At 35.4% G+C, this 14,966-nt stretch overlaps 1 protein-coding gene across 1 annotated transcript in view; it reads right to left on the bottom strand.

The window, feature by feature from the left end:
- Positions 1–14,966, bottom strand: part of FSIP2 (fibrous sheath interacting protein 2) — an 88,585-nt gene that overhangs the window by 73,354 nt on the left and 265 nt on the right. The window contains exons 2-7 of the mRNA XM_021713070.1: positions 14,623–14,748; positions 10,520–10,685; positions 8,823–8,908; positions 7,356–7,495; positions 6,224–6,365; positions 5,655–5,762 (exon numbers count right to left, since the gene is read on the bottom strand). Of these exons, the coding sequence (XP_021568745.1) occupies positions 5,655–5,762; positions 6,224–6,365; positions 7,356–7,495; positions 8,823–8,908; positions 10,520–10,685; positions 14,623–14,748 (768 nt within the window). The remainder of the gene's footprint in view (positions 1–5,654; positions 5,763–6,223; positions 6,366–7,355; positions 7,496–8,822; positions 8,909–10,519; positions 10,686–14,622; positions 14,749–14,966) is intronic.

Genomic DNA, 14,966 nt, shown 5'->3' with positions numbered 1-14,966 from the left:
ACTACCCAAGGCAATCTATGGATTCAACACAATATCCATTAAATTACCAAAATAATTCTTCTCTGACCTCAAAATGACAATACAGAAATTGATATGGAAACAAAAACGACCACAAATAGCCAAAACTATCCTCAACAAAAGAAACAAAGTGGGAGGTATCACACTTCCAGACATTAAACTATATTGTAAGTCTACAGTAATCAAACTAACCTGGTATTGGTACAAGAATAGGCACATAGATCAATGGAACAGGATAGAAGAGATTCCAGAAGCAAAATCTTAATTTCTCAATCAACTCAACTTTGACAAAGCCTCCACCAACAATCACTATGGAACGGAGACTCTATTTAGTAAACGGTGCCGGGAAAACTGACTGATCACATGCAGAAGAATGAAACAGGACCCCTACCTATCACCAAACACTAAAATAAACTCTAAATGAATCAAAGACCTACACATAAAATCTCAATTGATAGGAGTCTTAGTAAACACAGAAGAATCCCTTATGCACATTGGAACAGGCAACCAATTCTTGATCATAGCCCAAAAAACCATAAGAGATAAGAAAGACAAGTGGGACCTCTACAAACTGAAAAGCTTTTGCAAAGCAAAAGAAACCATGAAAAGAGTGGAAAGACATCCCACAGAATGGGAAAAAAATATTTGCCAACTGCATATCTGACAGAGGCCTAACATCCAGGATCTTCAAGAAACTCAAATGAATAACAAGGAAAAAATAAACAGCCCTATAAAAAATGGGCAAAAGACATGAGTAGACGTTTCTCAGAAGAGGTCCTACAAACAGCCAATAGATACATGAAAAAAATGCTCAACCTCACTAATCATCACATAAACGCAAATCAAAACCACACTGAGATACCACCTAACACCAATAAAGACGACCATAATCAATAAATCAAAAAACAACTGATGCTGGCATGGGTGCAGAAAAAAGGAAACCCTTCTACACTGTTGGTGGAAGTGCAAACTAGTAAAACCTCTATGGAAAACAGTGTGGTGATTTACTATAAATTGACCTCCATATGACCCAGTAATCCCCCTCCTAGGAATATACCCAGAGGAATGCAAATTGTTCTACAAAAAAGACGCTTGTACATGTATGCTCCTTGTCACAATATTCTCAATTGCAAAAACATGGAACCAAACTTGCTGCTCACTGAAGGTGGACTGGATACAGAAAACATGGCAGTGGAGTATTACATAACCATACAGAAGAACAAAATTATGGACTTTGCAGCAATTTGAGTGGATTTTGAGTCCATTATGCTCTGTGATCTGTCACAGAAACAAAGAACTAAGTACCACAAGTCCTCACTTATAACTGGGTCCTGAACATTTATCACAATACTAGAAGAAAGGGGTCAGCAGTAGCAGGACACTGCCAGGCGAGGGGTGGGGTGTAATCTCACTAAGGGTACTGGATCTTAAACTAGGTGACGTGAGGTACAGATAGAGGCCCAAACTTCACCTGCTTGTAAACCACGCATGTACCTAATCCTGACTTGTACCCTACATCTGTATAATAAAGTAAAAAAAACCCAAATTTTTTAATTGATAAATATAAAAACACAGCATATTGAAAAAAAATCTGTAGACTCTTGATAGACCAGTAGTTAGGGAGAAACTAATAGCACTAAACAGCCCCATTAAAAAGTGAGCAAGAGACTTGAATAGACACTTCTCAAAAGAAAATATATGGGCAGTCAACAAACACATGAAAAAGTGCTCAGCCTGAATAATTATTAGGGAAATGCAAATCAAAACCACACTGCGATATCACCCAACCCCAATAAGAATGATCATCATTAGTAAAACAAACAATAGATGCTGGTGAGGATGCCAAGAAAAAGAATTGCTTCTTCACTTCTGGTGGGAATGCAAACTAGTACAACCTCTATGGAAAACAGTGTGGTGATTTCTGAAAGAACTAGAAATTGACCTTTCATGTGACCCAGCATTCCCCCTATTGGGAATGTATCCGGAGGAGCTTAAATCATTCTACAAAAAGATACCTGCATACACATGTTTATTGCAGCACTATTCACAACAGCAAAAACATGGAACAAATTGTGCTGCCCATCAAAACTGGATTGTTAAAAAAATTTGGCACACATACACAATGGAATGTTATGCAGTCACAAAGAAGGACAAACATATGAACTTAGCAGCATCTTGGATGGATTTATACTCTATCATACTCAGTGATCTACCAGAGAAACAAAAAACTGAGTACCACATGTTCTCACTCATAAGCGGACCTTGAACAATTACCATAATACTATAAGAAAGGGATTGGCAGTAGTGGGATACTGCCAGGGGAGAGGGGGAACACCTCATCAACAAGGGAACCTGCATAATGAACATTTGTATACCTAACCCTGAACCGTATCCCACATCTTTATAATAAAAAATTAAGAAAAGAAAACAACAAAGGTCTCAAATTAATGACTTCCACCTAAAGATACAATGCTTATTAAACAGAAAATAAGCATATAGCAAAGGTCAGAACAGATATCAATAAGATGGAAAAAACAGCAAACAGCAGAGAAATTAATTAAAACTAAGAATGAGCAGAAAATCAATAACAGAAAATTAGTAACAAAGCATAAAAAGAAAAAGACAATAAAGCTACTCTAGCCAGACTGATAAGGAGAAAAGAAGCAACAAATTACCAGTATCAGTAAGGAGAGAGTGACATCACCATAGGGTATAGATACTCAAAGGATAATAAGGAATATTATAAAAAAACTTTGTCAATAAATTCCACAATTCAGCTGATATTTAAAAAATTACTAAAATATACAATCTATCAAAATCTTTCAAAGTAATGCCTTAAATCAACATATATATGAAGAAAATTGAATTTATAGTTAAATGCCTTTGCACAAAAAAAACCCTAGGCCCAAATGGTTTCACTGATAAATTCTATAAAAGATATAAGAAATAAATAATACCAATACTAAACAAATTCTTCAAGCAATCTAAAAAGGGAATCCATAACCATTTATAATGTTAGGTCAGCATTACCCTGATACCAAAATTTGAAGACATTACAGGAAAAGAAAACTATATATTAATATCTTTAGTACAAAATTCTAAACAAAATTTTTGCAAATGTAATCAAACAATATATAAAAATGATAATACTATGTGACCAAGTGAATTGGTTTAATGACTCAGGATTTAACATTCAAAGATCAATTTATAGACGGGCTCTGTGGTTCAGCCTGTAATCCCAGCACTTTGGGAGGCCAAGGCGGGTTTTGGGTTGCCCGAGTCTGAGGGTTCCAGATGTGCCCGGGCAACATGGTGAGATCTTGTCTCTACAATAAATTATTAAAAAATAGCCGGGCGTGGCAGTGCACCCCTGTAGCTCTGGCTACTTGGAAGACTGAGGCAGAAGGATTATCAGAGCCCAGCAGGTGGAGGCTGCAGTGGCCAGGAGTGTGCCACTGCACTCCAGTCTGGAAATGGAGTGAGACTCCAACTCAAAAAAAAAAAAAAAAAAAGATCAATTTATATTATTAATGCTCAATGAATCACAAAAGAAATCCCATATTTGAATTCAACAAAACCACAGAAGGAAATATTTAACAAAACCTCGCATTGATTCCTGATAAAAATTTTCAGCAAACTAGAAACAGAATTTTCTCAACCCGATAAACAGCATCTTTAAAAAACCAACAGCTAACCTCGTAATTAAAAACATAAGTTACGACAAAACGATTATGAAATACCCAGAAACGAATCTTTTGAAAGATATGTAATAGCTGTACACTGAAAACTAAGTACCAATAAAGAGAAAGTAAGGAAACCTAAATAAATGAAGACATATCTGGTTCATGAGTCAGAAGACTCAATATTGTTAAGAAGTCAATTGTGCCCAAACTGATCTATAGAGTCAACACAAACTCAATCAAAATCTCAGCAAACTTTTCTGGTAGAAATTGACATGCATATGCTAAAATGTATAGGAAAATGCAAAGGGATTAGATTAACCAAAACAACTATAATTAAAGAAGAAATGTGTAAGGCCAGCATTACTGATTCAAAGAATTATTAAAGACAAATAATCAAGAAAGTATAACAAAGTAGGTCAAAGGATAGAAGAGAGTCTAAAAAGAGATCCACAAAATGATTGTGACAAAAATGTTAAGAACAAAATATAAAGTATAATATATTAAGTCATAATTTGGAGTGAAAATACATATAATGTTAACTCTGAAAGCATAAGACAAAAATATTAAGAAACACACAAATGAATTAAAAAACTCTTACATTAAGACAAAATTCAAATAAGACAATTTTAGAATAGCTCAATTGAAAATGTCAGTGTTCAACTGACTCTGCCATGAGCATGGCTCAGGCAGCCTTGGTGTTACCAGGCCCAAATCACTGGCCTTGTCTAATTAGCTCTCCTTTCAGACCTTATTTTGAGCAATTTCACTAGTTCTCACTAAAATTGACCAAGATTCCTTGAGTAGTAATTGACAACAGACCAAAAAAAGAAGAACCTAGGACATTCTATTGCCCACGGAAAACAAAAACAAGATGCTTTAAGAGATGTAAGGGGAAAAAAGGACTACCTGGAGAAATCTCCCACTGAAAAAATGCATATTGGAAAATAATAATTACAGTAAATTGGAATAAGCAGAGTCTATCATATGAGCCGTGAGTCACTGACAATACTAAAAGGTAACAGAACAAACACAGAATGAAAAATAGCATATATACTTTGATTATCAATATTTTTACAAAATTGCTATATAACAGTATATGTCAACACAAATCAAATTTATTTATATATTTATTTATTTTGTGATATCCTCTCCCCATTATATTAGTTGACAACTTTTATATTGTAGCTGTGAAGACAGTTTAGTGGGAACAAATTATTTAGAGCTGAAATGACTTCAAGAAATATGAAGTTTTACATTCACACAGGTTTGTCAACAATAACCTACTTATATTGTATTTAGAATTTTAGATCAACATTTATCGTCATGGTAAGTTGTTAATGGTATTTTTTAACATAAAGAGATGGTCTACACAACAGCCTGTAAGGTATAAGAACATAGATTTAATTATATTTTGGAATACATAAATATTCATGAAGGCATGTGTGGGTGTGTACATGGATGGGTATGAATGTGAACTGAAAGTTAGCAGGATATTAATGTCTACAGGTGAAATTTTCTCCTTTTCTTTATACTGATTTACATTCTAAATCACAAAATATCATGTATTATTACAGTTAAAAACAGAAAACAGTTAAGCTTAAACAATAACTGATGGGGAAAACATTGAGAACTTTTACCAACATGCCTGGTTCAAAAAACTTAATCAGTTATTTAATTTTTTATAAAATGTGTAAGTAGAGTTTATGGTGTAAAATAAAGCCAAAAGTAGTAATATTACACTGTAAGGCAGAACTTTTCATATTATAGTCAAAATATATTATAATATAGTCAAAATGTAGTACAAATGTTCATAATTTTCAGTTTTGTGTCATGCATATCATTTGGGGTAACCACTCCATAGACATCTCACACAGTGATTTTTGCTTTAAGAGATGTAAACTAACAAAAATTTCTTTTCAAGCAGCCCAAGCTAGAGGTTAAAGCTCACGCTACCTTCTTGTCATTCTCTTCTCTGTTTTCACGTCGTTGTTCTGTTTTCTGTTTTCTTTTAACATCTTCTCCAATCCTTGTCAGAAGTAACATCTCTTTTGTCTTCCATTCCTAGAAAGCACAATGTTATTTTAATTGGTGTGTTTTCCCTTCACAATAATATCTCTGTATTTCTCCCCATCAACAAGAAAACAAGTCAGGGCCTACCAGAAATCAGGTCAAGCAAAATGAGAGTCGTACATAAGGTTTGGAATGAGCTTTGCTAATAGTACTCCTATTAGCAATGAAGATATGACTACTTTTTACTAAAGCTAAATTAAAAAAAAAAACTCTCTCCATAGGGTTGTCAGGGAGTTATACAGTGTCAAGTAACTTTCCTAAACTGCTCTTTAAGAGCATAAATTGACATATATCTATATATTTATTTATATTATAGCTGAGAAGGAAGTTTAGTGTGAACAAATTATTTAGAGTTGAAATGACTTCAAGAAATATGAAGTACAGTTAAAAGAATTTACAAATAAAATAACCGTACACAGTATTACTTCAGTATTTTAATGTTGTTATCTCACCTCTTCAATTTTTCTACGAAGAATAAGTTTTCTTTTCATATTTTCCCGCTGCTGTCTTTCTTCTCTGTCCCTCAGCATTTGGCGTTGCTCTTCTGCTTTGCGCTCAAGTTGTTCTAGTTCCTTACTTATCATATCCAAATATCTGAGTAAGACAGCAAATATTACTGAAAGTGAACTGGCTATTTCCTTGATGATATCATCTGCTGTGATATTTCCAAACAACCTCCTGGATTGTCTTTCATCTTCTAAACTACAGGAATTACACAGTTTTTTGAAATCAGTCATTTTCATAAGCCTTTAATATTAAATGATTAATCGCATTTTACACAGTGAGCATTCATAACTGCGTAGGTTTAAGAACATAAGTTTGCAAAGAAGGCTGAAATAACTGAACAGTAACTTCAAGTGTGGGAAAAGAAAACTGTACATTTGAATTTTCTAAGAAAAGAGTTTGTTCTGGGTTACTTGTAAGTTCCTATAGTCTGCATCTCTGGTCCCAATCAACATGTATAATGACAATACCATGAAATGAAACCATAGAATATAAAGTTCAATTCTTCTCCTCACCCCTAGTGAAGAAAAAAGAGGTACAACATCTCTTCATTTCCTAAGAAACAGTCTTGACCATGAAATGGCAGCAATTAAATGTGACTGTAATATCAGATTCCATCGTTTTTTAGAGACAGCACATGTTTATACTGGCATTAGATGAAGTTATATTGAAACTCCCTTTTTTGACTTTGTACTAATTTCCTCAAACTTAGTGTTGTCAGTCCTTAAATATTAATCATAAACAGCAGTTATTGTTTGAGACATGTACTAAAAATGCTTTCTCTCCTACCATAGAAATAATTTTGGCTCTGGTTTTTCCCTCAGTTATCACCTTGGCTTATGTCTTGGGCTCTCAGCAACCCTGACTTCTCTGGTAGAAACTTCCCTGCATAGCTTTGGAACCAGGGCTACCAACTACTGTACCTTTTGGTCTCTCTTCTTTCTTCTCTACTGTGAAGACTACGGAGAAATTAAGTATGAAAGTGACAAAAAAAAATCTATCCTCAACTCTTTTTAGTATTTTTCTAACATATTTGAGTCCACAGTACATACACAAAATATGCATCAACGTTAAACTTACCTGTGCCTTATTAATCGCTCCTGCTCCTTAATAGATTGAGTGCCCTCCTTGAACAACCACTTTTGTAAATGTGCAACATCAGAATGTACAGGGATTTGATTATTTTCCTGTAGTTTATGTATCTGTTTTGCAAGCATCTCCTGTTTAAGAAATGTGTGTATTATAGCATTATGCATATGTTATATTTTTAATGTATACATGCTTATTTTCCAGAAATAAAAATAAAACATTTTAATTTCTGTTTTATAAATGAATAATTCTGCTTAATTGCATTTATTTATTTATTTGGTTTGGAGTCTCATTCTGTCTCCCAGGCTGGAGTGCAGTGGCACGTTCACGGCCACCGCAGCTTTGGCTTTGTCGATCCTTCTGCCTCAGCCTTCTAAGTAACTGGAACTACAGGCACAAACCACTATGCCTGGTTAATTTTTGTGAGTTATTGTAGAGACAACATCTCACCAAGTTGCCCAGGCTGATCTCGAACCCCCAGGCTCAGGCAATCCTTTCACCCCATTCTCCTAAAGTGCTCGGATTACAGGTTGAGCCACAGTACCTGTCCTGTTTAATTGTATTTAAATGCATTTTGACTTTATTAGAGACAAAGTCATTGAATCAAAATAAATATTTATTTCCCTGAAAATAAAAGATAAACATTTCATTTGATTTGTCTACCCATTCTGAAGAAATTAAATATAAATATTCATGAAGTAGAGGAGGAATTCTAGGCACCAAAAGGATAAGTGGGAAAAAATATAAAAGACTTAAAGTAGAGGGAAGTCTTTTTCATTTTTATCAAATCCTCTTACTTTAGAAGATAAAAAAAAGACACACATATAAACAATTTTCTCATTTTTATCCAATGCCTTGACCTTATATCTCTCTCTCTCTCTCTCTCTCTCTCTCTCTCTCTCACACACACACACACACACGCCTCTCACTATTTTGAATTGAAATGGAAAAAAAGTCATTGTCTAGAACCACTCATTCTACACCCAATCATTCAACCTCTAAAAACAATATTTTTACTAGATGAATACAGGATCATGCATGCAGGTTAAAACACAGGGTGTACATGATCTTTGAGTCATTCATCACACTAAAGCTATTCATTCTGTTCTCTTATTGTTCAAACAATTTGGGATTCCAGCTTAAGAATCTCGTGGCCACAAGAGATATTTCTTATTGGCCCCAGCTCAAATACAAACAACACATCTGATTAGCAATTTTATTACTGAATTATGCCAGCTGCCACTGTTGTATTGAAAGATGACTTAGACCTTTTCTTCCTCTTGGCAAGATATAGCAACCCCAATATTGTTTATTCCTACTCTAAATTTTCATTTGGAAAAACATAGTTAATTACTTTTTCAATAATTAAAGTCCTAAATATCATTTTTAAAATGCTCTATATAATAACAAACTTTTCTTCTAAACTCTATGTGAATAAACCAAATGTGTTTAACTTACTTGTTCTCTTATATAGTGTCTCTCGAAGTCTAATTTTAAGCTGGTAAGATATTGTCTGTATTTATTCAATTCCCTCAAGGTACATACTATCTAAAAACAAAAATATATAAATATTTTAAATATATAAATAATAAAAAATTGTAGCACTCACTTTCCAGAGAAAAAAATATTAATGGCATACAATTTGATGACATTTTGGAGTCAAGAGCAATATAATGTTAGCATTTTAAGTAATATTTCTCTGCATTTGTTAATTAACAGGCAATTTCTATCCAAAAATATTACTTTATTTATATGACATATGATTTAATAAAGAAGTTAGTGTACACAATTAATTGCAGTTAGTAAAATTTCAAATAATTGTAATTGAATCATAATAATACATATCATAATGTTGTTCAACCCCAGAAAGAATGTATCCCACCAGGATTTTAATGAACTAAATTTTACTTGGCTTTTATTTCATCTCAAATTTTTAAAAACTATATGCAACGTAATCCTTGACAAGTGAACAGTACCATTAGAGATAGACAGAAGACTATGATACAGTAGGGAAAATTGATATATCTTTACATTTTCAAATTATCTGTCAATAATTTATATTAGGAAAAAAAGCAAAGGAAGAAAAGGTTTCATTTAGAAACAACTGTTGTCTGATTTCTTGTGACCTAAATACTGAGTAATTCATGGAAATTTATGTAATTACCCATTTAGTATCATCTTAGGTGCAAGGGAAAAGTGATACAGGCCCCAGTGAGGTACAGAAGCAAGTTTACAAGGAAGTACACCCCAAAATGGAATTTATTTATTAAAAAATTGTGTGTATTTTCATGTTGCAACTTCAGTCACTTTGAAAGTACTCTCCTGTTTGATAGTATACATCTATTGAGACACTTTTTCCACTGCTCAAAACAGGTTTTGAACTCATCAATTTTGATGCCTTTAGGGCTTCTGCCATTTTTTGTCTTCTACTTCCACATCATCAAAACGTTTTCCTTTTAAGACTTTTTTCATTGGGAAAACAAAACAAAAAAGTCGTTGAGGGTGAGATCACGTAAGTAGGAAGGGTAGGGCCTGAGGGTCATGCCGTATTGGGTCAAAAACTGCTGAACACACAGCTTGATGTGGGTGGGTGCATTGTCACAAAGAAAGAAGCAGTCACCAGTTTGCCACAACTTGGGACGTTTCTTCTGCAAATCATAACATCATAAGGCAACCTTCTTAAAACTTTCAGATAAAACCGGTGGAGGCCAGGTGCAGTGATTCAAGCCTATAATCCCAGCCGAGGCAAGAGGATTGCGTGTGCTCAGGGCTTTAAGACTAGCCTGGGCAACTTGATGAGAACTCTTCTCTACAATAAATCAAAAAATAAGGCTGGTGTGGTAGTATGTGCTTGTAGTTCCAGCTACTTGGAAGGCTGAGGTGGAAGGATTGCCTGAGCACTGCAAGCCGAGGCTGCGGTGGCCATGAGCATGCCACTGAACTCCAGCCTTGGTGACAGTGAGGCTCCAAATCAAAAAAAAAAAAAATTAAAAAATATTCCGGTGGGTTCATAAAACATTTAACTAGCAAGGAGTCTGTACTACAAGCAACCCACCTTCCAAAAGATAATTCCAGTTCTTTTTCTTTTTTATTTGTTCCCCTCTTGTATATCAAGTTTGAAGGTCTTGATTTTAAAAAAAGAAGTAAACTTTAACCCACCTTATTATTGCTGGTGATGTAGCCACCTTTCTTTAATATTCTCAGGATATCTTTGCGTTTATGGTATGCTTTTAAGTGTGGATCATGAAGACTTTTGTATTCATTTTCCATAAGGTGGCAGTAAGGATCAGTCAGATTAAAACAATAAGACGGTCTAAAAAGCTGCAAATACAGATTCAAAAACATTACAGATGTAAAATTAATGCACTTTCACTTTATAATAATCTATTTAAATACCCACAATGTTCACTGAAAATAAAACATGCAAGAATCTGAAGTAAGGAAAAATCAGCAACAGAAAGATTTGAGGGCCGGGCTCGGTGGCTCAGCCTGTAATCCCAGCGCTTTGGGAGGCCGAGGTGAGTGGATTGCCCGAGCCCACAGATTTGAGACAGGCTTGGGCAAGCGAGACCTCATTTTTACAATAAATCAAAAAAATTAGCCGGGCGTGGTAGCGGCATGCTTGTAGTTCCAGCTACTTGGAAGGCTGAGGTGGAAGGATCGCCGGAACCCAGCGGGGTAGAGGCTGTGGTGGCCACCGCACTCTAGTCTGGGTGACAGAGTCAGACTCCAACAGAAAGAGAGAGAGAGAGAGAGAGAGAGAGAGAGAGAGAGAGAGAGAGAGAAGGAAAGAAAGGATTTGGGTTGGGCAAGCTTACTTGCCTTTCCCTTTCTCTTATTCTCACCTGCATAAATTTTCTAGACTCACCCTCATTCTATTAGTTCCTCTTCTAATTCCCATTAGCCCAGGGCTCTGAGCCAAATAAGAAAAAAGAGGAAAAGAAATGGAATAGAATGAAATTTAAGGTATAAAGTTAATGCTAGGATTCTTTTTTCTTCTTCCCTCTCTCAGTTCAAGGCACAATATTCAATATATAAAGAGATCATATAAATTATGATTATTTCATTTCAGTCATGTTAAAATGAAGAAAAATAATTGAAAATCTTTCTCCATGTCATCTGCTTTCATTAACATTTTTTAAGTTTAAGAAATAGTAGAAGCCAAACTTAGATGTTAAAGGTTTTGAGTTAGAGTCACTGTATCTTGTGGTTTTTAGTGCAAGAAATCCCAAAATCTCTGAGTGTAACAGAGGAAGATTCAAAGTGTAACACATTGAAGAACCTCTTTTATGGTATATTTATAGGAATTGATGTTTCTCCATATTGTAAAGGCCAAATATATTTGTATACAACAGCTATGAGCATATAAAAGGAGGAAAGGACAATCAGCTAATAGTCATGTTACTTTATGGGAAGCAACTGAGTCATTTTATTTCATTTATCAATTAAAACATTACCAAAGTAGGGTTTTTATAATTCAAGTTCTCACTTATTTTTTCAATAGCAGGATGTAGGGACCATTGAAAAGGAAAAAATGGAGGATGGAAGTAGGTGTGGAAGTTGTGTTAATGTTGTCTTTGCATTCTATCTTTCTGTTTTAAATCTGCTTGGCCAGAACAACATGAGCTTTAGTCCAAAGTAATGTCAAATCAGGAACTGGCTCAGATGAAAGACGATTGAAATACATAGATAAAAACAGCAAACTAGGGAGCATCTGACCTGTTTGCAGGTATACAATTCCATTTACATTACCATAACAACACTGTACACCAATCCAGACATGCCTGTAGCGATTTGCATCCTCTGTGTTCAGTTCAGCTCTAGTCACAACTGCAGCTCCATTCTAAACACTATGGAGCCTGGCAGGGGGTGACCCTATAAAGAACTCCCCTATCTGGTAAGAAGATGCTTTGCATTTGGGCAAAAGGATAGATGGGAGGAACATGATCGGATATTAGTTCTCTTTTATCGTTTAAAAGCATATGTGTTAAGTTTCTGACCTCTTGTTTAACATTAAACTTCAACCTCTTCCTAGGGGACTAATTATAAAGCTAGATTCCCTGATGAACACTTCTTCTCTAAGAAGGCAAAGAAAAGAATCCTATAAAATAAGGTGTTAAATTCAGTGTGACCAGACAGAAAGTCCAGATCTTTCCTGGAAGAGAAACAATCAATAATAAGCCAAAGAGTAGACTGATCATCTTTTTTAGATGTTGACATCTAGCTGTCAACTTTTTTGGATTACTCTGAGCTGTAACAGGCATGTTTCTCAAGACCAAACCTGGACTACTGACCTATAAAGGGAGAACACCATTAAAAGAATGGATTAATTAGAGCCAGAGTACCCTTCTATTGTCAATGAAGATAACTACTTTCTCTTCAAATAAATAAACATGTATATGTCTAAAACATTATATTACCTCATCAAGGAGATTACACTGAGAGAGATAAAGAATCTCACAAAGTCAGTCTTCAGAAAAATTAGTCTGGTGCTTAATTATAATTAAATGAATACATTTGGCTAAAATTAATGTAGTAAAGAATATAGAGAACATCTTTTTAAAAAAGTAGTAGACAAGTGAATTAATGGCCAACAGAGAAAATTGCATAGGAAACAAAATATACTTGAGGAAGGAGACAGAAGACATTGCTAAGTTTATACATTACAGGGGAATTTTATCATTAGTAATAGAAGAGATTTCAAGCATGTTTTTGCAAAACTAGTTCGTGTGGGTGTGACTCAAATTGTGTAAGGTTTATATATTTTTAGTTAGTTTTCTCTAGTTGTCTAGTAATGAAGAATAATTTTTAAAAAGGGTAATTATATATTTTTTTCAGAAACAAAACTTACTTTAAAAAATCATGTTTATCCGATGGGCTAGACTGAATGTATCCCTCCAAAATTCATATGTTGTAATCTTGACCTCCAGTGTGATGACATTAGGAGGTGAGATCTTAGGAGGTAATTAAGTCATGAGGGCAGAGCCTTCATGAAGGAAACTAATAACCCTATAAAAGAGTCCACAGAGACCCCCTAGTCTTCTTTTCACGATACTAGGATGCAATGAGAAGACCAGGGAGGGCCCTTGCCAGAACCTGACCATGCTAGCACCCTAATCTCCAACTTCTAGCCTCCAGAAGAGTGATAAATAAATTTCTGTTGTTTTTAAGTCCCATAGTCGATGGTACTTCATTATAATAGTCTTAACTAAGACATTCGGCAAGTATCAAATACCAAGGGATCCCACTTACTTCTGATGATATCACAGAGAGTGGAAGGGTAAGCCAGTCACTTAGAATTCTCTCTCAGATCACTTTTTGCAATATTGATCAAAGAAATCACTCGAGAATGTACTAAACCTCCTTAGTGCTGGCTGATTACTTAGTCAAGGGCTGGAGGTATTGGGGATAGGGTAGCACTGAGGACTAAAAACATGAAAAGGTTTGAGGGCAGTACATACTAAAACCCAGTGTGATTAAGTGTTGAGGGAGATGATAGAAACCAAGGGCAATGTGAATCTTAAGCAACGATATGCTAATTGGGGGCTGTAAAAGCTTAGAAAGAATCCTGAAGGATGACTCAGATTCACAGATGGGTGAGAAGAAGCTAGGATACACCAGGGACAAGGTGGACTACAAGGGCAGACATATTAGCACGGTATGCACGGGTAGTGTGAAAGACATCAACTTTAAGAAGCTGAGGCTGTAGTTGAAGAAAATACTAAATAAAGAAGCTGGGCAAATTAACTCATTTTAACTATACTTTTAAAAAAAATTTTACTTTGTGAAATAAAATTCAGCTCAAATTTCTAAGTAAACAAAATCATAGAAAAGTGTCTTGGAAGACAGTTTAGTCTGAGTTATTACTAGTTAAAATCACAACACAGCATTAAGTGGCAGCCGGCACTAATCATCTTTCACCTTTCAAAAATTGTTTCTAAGTAAATAAAAGCTCACAAAATAGGTATATATGTTTTCTTCTCAAATATGTTAATATGCATCTGTAAATTTCAAATTAAGAAAGGACTAAAAATCGAAACTTTCTGCCCCATGAGTCTGTCCAAATCATATTAGATGAAATACTTCATATGCATTTGTAAAACAATACCTTCAATTAGATGTGGTTTGAACCCATCCCTCGGCCCCCACCCCCGTGAATGTGTCCATTCTCTTAATGAACTTTGAATTGTGTAGCCTCTGAATTTAACAGATAGCAAAGAGTAAAGAAAAGAATGGAAAACAATAAAAATGATTTTACCTTTTCACCTATGCTCGTAGTAAAATACAGAGTATTGCTTCCTGGGATCATAGGCAGCTTGACCCCAAGAGGCAAGTCCAGCAGCCGATCCGGTCCGACCTCTGCAAAGTGGGTTTTGTGTGCGCCCTGCCAGACACAATCGGAGAGTTCGTCTTTCTTCTAGGTAGTGTTTCCTTTCGTTTAGGTCAATCCACTTCCATTCCAACCAAAGAAACGGACGACTCGCACAACCAGACTGGAAGAGGCCCGCCCTGCCTGACACCCCTGAAGTCCTCCCGCTTCCCGGGGCGCCGCTGGAGCCACCGCGCCCGAATCGCCGTCCCGGGCCACGAGGGCGCCAGGCG

Source organism: Carlito syrichta, unplaced genomic scaffold (genome assembly GCF_000164805.1).
Source record: "Carlito syrichta isolate Samal-C Ts95f unplaced genomic scaffold, Tarsius_syrichta-2.0.1 Scaffold304021, whole genome shotgun sequence".
NCBI classification, from domain to species: domain Eukaryota; kingdom Metazoa; phylum Chordata; class Mammalia; order Primates; family Tarsiidae; genus Carlito; species Carlito syrichta.
The sequence above is the reverse complement of the archived record's forward strand: the minus strand, read 5'-3'. Positions and strand labels throughout refer to the sequence as shown.